The sequence below is a fragment of the Pundamilia nyererei genome, unplaced genomic scaffold (genome assembly GCF_000239375.1).
Source record: "Pundamilia nyererei isolate P.nyererei 1_Seehausen unplaced genomic scaffold, PunNye1.0 scaffold01178, whole genome shotgun sequence".
Taxonomy (NCBI): Eukaryota; Metazoa; Chordata; class Actinopteri; order Cichliformes; family Cichlidae; genus Pundamilia; species Pundamilia nyererei.
In genome coordinates this window covers 1,795-7,072 of record NW_005188579.1, presented here as the reverse complement: position 1 = coordinate 7,072, position 5,278 = coordinate 1,795, and the positions used below count along the sequence as shown (strand labels likewise).

Genomic DNA, 5,278 nt, shown 5'->3' with positions numbered 1-5,278 from the left:
AATAGGGGAATAGATGAGGTTCTTCTAGTTTTAGGCAATCCATCAGTCTGAATAGCTCTGTAGCATCTGGAGGCACAAAGTTACAAAGTTATTAGGAGCTATCTTCAGTGTGGTAAACTCACAAAGTCTGGTATTGTCAGTGTAGGACCCCTGCATGTATGTTCGTGAGATACTGGGACAGTGTGTGATTGCACAGGAGCTCCTAAGGCTTCTGAGAATGAGAAGGATGCTGAAGAATCTGCGGTGGACAAACACCTTGCGTGTGTTATGTTTTTATTTGACTTTTTTTTTAGCAATTCTATAACCAGGTCAAAAATAAATAAAAACATACACTGTATAAATGTATCTGTCCATTGATTAGTTACGTAACTACTTGGAATGATGGATCTCGCAGCACAAATACACTTCCAACCTATTTTACGAGTGTGTTGTATATTATTATACATAATGCGTGTATCTGGTCAGGAAATCAAAAGCAAAGTGAGACTACACGAGGGCACATGTTTGAACAAGTATGGTTCATTCATCATAATTATTTATTAATCAGAAAACAAACAGTAGCCCAATATCAGAGCTGTAACATGATATTGAATAGAAGCTGCCAACTTAGCTCTGCAGAGTAGGCAATCATAATGAAGCATTCATTTTAATTTGTAGATTCAAGCTGCTCTTTGCATTTTGTCCACTGGACGCCACAAAAGAGGACTGTTTTAGAAAGCTTTGAGTAACAAACCCTTTTTTAAATACGAGCTTCAATACTTCATAAAGCTTTATTTGGCCGTCGCTGGTTTCTGTCATGTGATTTAAAACAATGACAAAAAAATAAAACAGGAAGGGAGAACCTTAAGTACATGACAGCACAGACGCATGAAAGAACTTGTCACAGGAGGATGAGACGGGAAACAGTGAAGGAATAAAATAAAGCAACATCAACAGGAACTGGAAATAAACACTCCAGACTGAAACACTGAGGAATAACACGGAGATGAAATAGAAACAATCAGCAAACTAATAATCACATAGAAAACATTTAATAATAAACACACAGTCCAGAAACTCAAAGAGCCAGGACCATGACAGTTTCAGCCTGCTGTATTTCCTGTGCTTGTTTCCATGGTGACAGCATGTTTGTCTCTCTGATTTCCAAAAGTGAACGTGTGTCAGCAGAAACCTGTGGCTCACAAACACGTCTGCATTTATCTCTATGAAAGCCAAAGAAGAGGCCACGCCCACAAAAACTGTGACAGAAGAGCCTAAAAACAGATGTTCGCCCACATCTGTGCTCAGACACAGCTGGGAGACCGACGTGTGGATAATAAAGTTTGATTGGCTGTCACATGATTCAAGCAGAAAAGGTTCTGAAACATTTTTCTTTTTCTCTCAGAGTCTTCTTTCTTCTTCCATCTCCAGCCAAGAGCTTCCCATCAGGCTGCCCTCTCCACCTCACACTGACTCCATCTCCTTTCTTCTTCAGCTGCTCCTTCACCTGTCAGACAGCAGCCACAATGTTTGTTCTTTTCATTCAAAATCAGGAAATTCATATACATATAAACGGCGCGAGTGTAAAGGTGGACTGTGGGAACTTGCCCTTGTCAGCAGTTCTGCTTTCACAGCAGAGTCATTCAGATCCACAGGAGAGTCCTCCACATGTACTGTGAGCTTCACTACCTGCCTCTTTACTGCAGACACAGAAACAGAAGCTAAATGAAGCCACCATCATTGAAACCATCGCTGCTGCTGTGATTGCAGGGAGCAGTGAATGTTTAGCCCTCATTCTCCATATCACACAGGTCCAGACAATGTCCCACATTTTAATTTGATCTCGTTTAGAGAAATGAACAAGTCTCTCGCACAAAATGAGGCAGACAGAAAGACGAGCTCCTTTTTAGGATGCATTCTTAAAAAAACGTTATTAAAATTAATTGCAGTGTGTCTGACTTTGTTTGTGTAGATGTGTTTTTAGGCTTCCTCTCATCCTTAACAGTGTCTCACACAAACATGGTCTTTGTCCCACACTAACTTTTGGATGTGTGTTTGGGGTTGTTATCATTTGGAACACTGCCCTGTAGCCCAGTTTCTGACGGGAGGGGATCATGATCTGCTTCAGCTTCTTCCGTATGTCACACTACATATTGGCATTACCTCGATTAACTGTAGCCCCCCAGTGCCACCAGCACTCCCACCACCATGTTTCACTGTAGGTAAGACACACTTGTCTTTTTCCTCACCTGGTTGCTGCCACACATTCTTGACACCATCTGAACCAAATAAGCTTATCTTGATCTCATCAGACCACAGCTAACCCATGTCCTTAGTCTGCTTGTCTGCAGCAAACTGTGGGATTTGTTTTGCATTATCTTCACAAGAAGCTTCTTTCTGGGATAACAGCCATGTGATGCAGTGTGGCACCAAGAGGCTGACCCCCCACGCATTCATACATCTATTTTCAAAAGACAAACTCTGGATATGACACTGAGCAATTGCACTCAACTTCTTTGGTCGACCGTGGCAAGGTTTGTTCTGAGTGGAACCTGTCCTGTTAAACTGTTGTATGGTGTTGACCACCGTGCTGCAGCTCAGTTTCAAAGTGTTGGCAATATTCTTTCAGCCTCGGCCATCTTTATGTAGAGTAACAATTCGTTTTTCAGACCCTCAGAGAATTTTTTGCCATAATGTGCCATGTTAGAGTTCCAGTGACCAGTATGAGAGAGTATGAGAGTAATAGCACCAAATTCAACACACCTGCTCCCCATTTGCACCTTGTAACATTAACAGGTCACATGACACCAGGATAGGAAAATGGCTAATTGGGCACAATTTGGACATTTTCACCTTGGGTTATACTGACTAGGGGTGGGTTTAAATTATCAATTTTCTGATACAAATCGATTCTAGCTTTAATAACGCGATATCGATTCATTAAAATCCTGAATAGATTTTTAAATATTAATTTATTTTGCCCGAAATGCTAGAATCTCAGGTTAAACCTCACAAAATTTCGACAAATTTCATTGTGGTATTGCATTTTTCACTTAAAGTTGTGAAGATGTCATTTTGTGGCACAGCCACAAGGGGGAGAGAGCTATGGCCGTTGCAATGCTCCTGTAGCTCAGACAAGGAAAGGCCTGCAGACCAAACGCAGCTCATGACTCCTGGTCTGCTTTTCTGTTTAAAAACAGGATCCATGTAACATATGCTTTAAGTGTCTTTCATCTAGTATTTGTTATCTTAAATGTACATCACCATGCAAAAGTCTTTTTTTGTTTGGTTTGTTAAGCCACCTGACCTGCAAATCACTCAAGCATAAAATACCTTGATCTTGAACTCTCTGAGGGTTTACCTTATATAAACTATATTTCCGTTTTGGAAATTTATTAAGTCTCTGCAGCTGTTTCCCATTTCTCTCCAGAAAATGCAGACATTACAGGTGGCTCAAGACTTTTGCACAACACCGTGTGTCTAAAATTGCTTGCGATCCTTAAAGGAAATACAATGAAGGCTCACCAGGTGTAGGGAGGCTGTAGCAGACAAATGGTAATCTTGTTTCACAGGACAAAGTCTTCCATTCTCCTGAATGAGTCAGAGCTGCACAGATCGTACTCATACCCCTAAACGGGTTCATCCCACTGGCCCAGTTTGAGAATGAGTACTTTGTGCCGTCAGACCAGTAAATGTGTGGCTCTCTGTGCAGGCCAATCCACACCCTTTTACTCTGAGCCTTTTCATGGACTTGTTGGTTCTCTCCGGTGTTCTTGACAGTGGCCAGGTCCAAGAAGTTCTCCCTGCAGTACCTCTGAGCATCGGACCAACTCATTTCTTTATCCACCAAATCAAACTCAGGGTTCATCCGTGATCCTGAAAGTTAAAATGCAGAAACGTTTTGTCTTGTTGCATGCTCAGTTATCGAGATAAGGAAATCCAATAAGTTAACTGTATTCATCTGGACGTTTTCAGGGAGAGAAACAGTTCATCATCACCCAAAAGCCTTCTTCAGTCTCAGCTGACTGCAGGTTTCCTTAACCTTTTAAAAAGCACTTTTATGCAATGACTGAAACTAGAATGAAACCGAATGAAATGGCCTTTGATTGCCGGTCAATGGTCATGACAATTTGCATATTAATGATCATAAACTGACCTCAAAGCCCTTTGTTTATGCATTGGGTTCGTTTTTCCATTTTGCAAAGGTGTTTAAAAGGTTTGGTAAACCCACAGTCAGCTGATGATGATGATGATGATGAAACGTTTCTCCCACTGAAAACGCTACGTCTAGTTGAACTTTTTAGAATTTTTTCTTTGAAATCAAAGTTTAAAGTTTAAAAGTTTAAAATCAAATGTAGGTTTTTTTTTTCTACCTCTGTAGCAAATAAACGGGAGCTTTTCTCTGCAGTTATAATCCCACCATTTTCCTTTTAAAGAGGACACACAGAACTGAACCCCAGAGTAAAAATCTGGTTCATATTCAGAAGTGTCCCAGTTCCTGTAGTCAGCTCCACTCCCTGTGAGCCCATCTGACCACCTCCAGCTGATCTGACTGTACAGACCGATCCAGAGCTCAGAGCTGTGAGCAGCAGGCGAAACTGTGCTGTTCAGCTGCTTCATTTCTTCAGTGTTCTCGATGGAGGCCAGGTCTGTGTGAGTCTGTGTGCAGTAGCTCTGAGCTTCAGTCCAAGTCTTTGCATCATCAACATAGTGGTACTGACAGGGACAGCATGTGGAGACAAACCAGCCTGAAAGGGAAAACGTTTGACTGGGTCAGTTTGTAGAGACACTCTGAGTCTATCTGAGACTCTGGGCCTATCAGGGGCTGAGACTGATCTGAGTAATAATAATAATGTTGTAGACGACAAACATCTGGACTTACCTGAGAAGCAGCAGACACACAGCAGGATCCTCTCCATGATGCTGCTGCTCTGGATGCTCTGTGTCAGCAGATTCACTCACTGATCTCTGTTTGCTGCTTAGACTCATTTACACACATTCAAAGCTGCTTCATCACTTCACTGGAAATGCTGATGTATGCAAAACCTCACTCTGTGCTCTCCATGCACAGCTGTGAGCTCACATCTTATCTTCCACAGTAAAGTCTGATGCACAGCGCTGCTCGCTGTCTCCATCCAGCACACAGTGAGAGCATGAGGGAGTGAGCAGGTGTGGTCCTGGTACTCCTGTCATGTTGCTGATCAGAGTCCAGTGGACAAAGAGTTTGTGCAACAAGCCCAATATTTGAGTTTGTGCTGCTTCATGAATCAAAATTACAGTAAGAATATTTAAACTAGTG

At 41.9% G+C, this 5,278-nt stretch overlaps 1 protein-coding gene across 1 annotated transcript; it reads right to left on the bottom strand.

Moving 5' to 3' along the window:
• Nucleotides 1-1,518: 1,518 nt before the first annotated feature.
• On the bottom strand, nt 1,519-4,993 carry LOC102212811 (C-type mannose receptor 2-like). Its single transcript, XM_013908099.1, has 4 exons — nt 4,862-4,993; nt 4,353-4,727; nt 3,505-3,855; nt 1,519-1,679 (listed from the first exon to the last, which is right to left on the bottom strand). Exons 1-4 carry the CDS (start codon nt 4,896-4,898, stop codon nt 1,519-1,521), a joined length of 924 nt encoding a protein of 307 aa, XP_013763553.1. The 5' UTR covers nt 4,899-4,993.
• Nucleotides 4,994-5,278: the final 285 nt, after the last annotated feature.

Excerpts from the sequence above, each read along its gene's own strand:
- LOC102212811 (XM_013908099.1), bottom strand. The coding sequence starts at position 4,898 with ATGGAGAGGATCCTGCTGTGTGTCTGCTGCTTCTCAG. Across the intron at positions 4,728-4,861 it reads GTGTGTCTGCTGCTTCTCAG|GCTGGTTTGTCTCCACATGC; the intron begins GTAAGTCCAGAT and ends TTTCCCTTTCAG. Across the intron at positions 3,856-4,352 it reads CCCGTTTATTTGCTACAGAG|GATCACGGATGAACCCTGAG; the intron begins GTAGAAAAAAAA and ends TTTAACTTTCAG.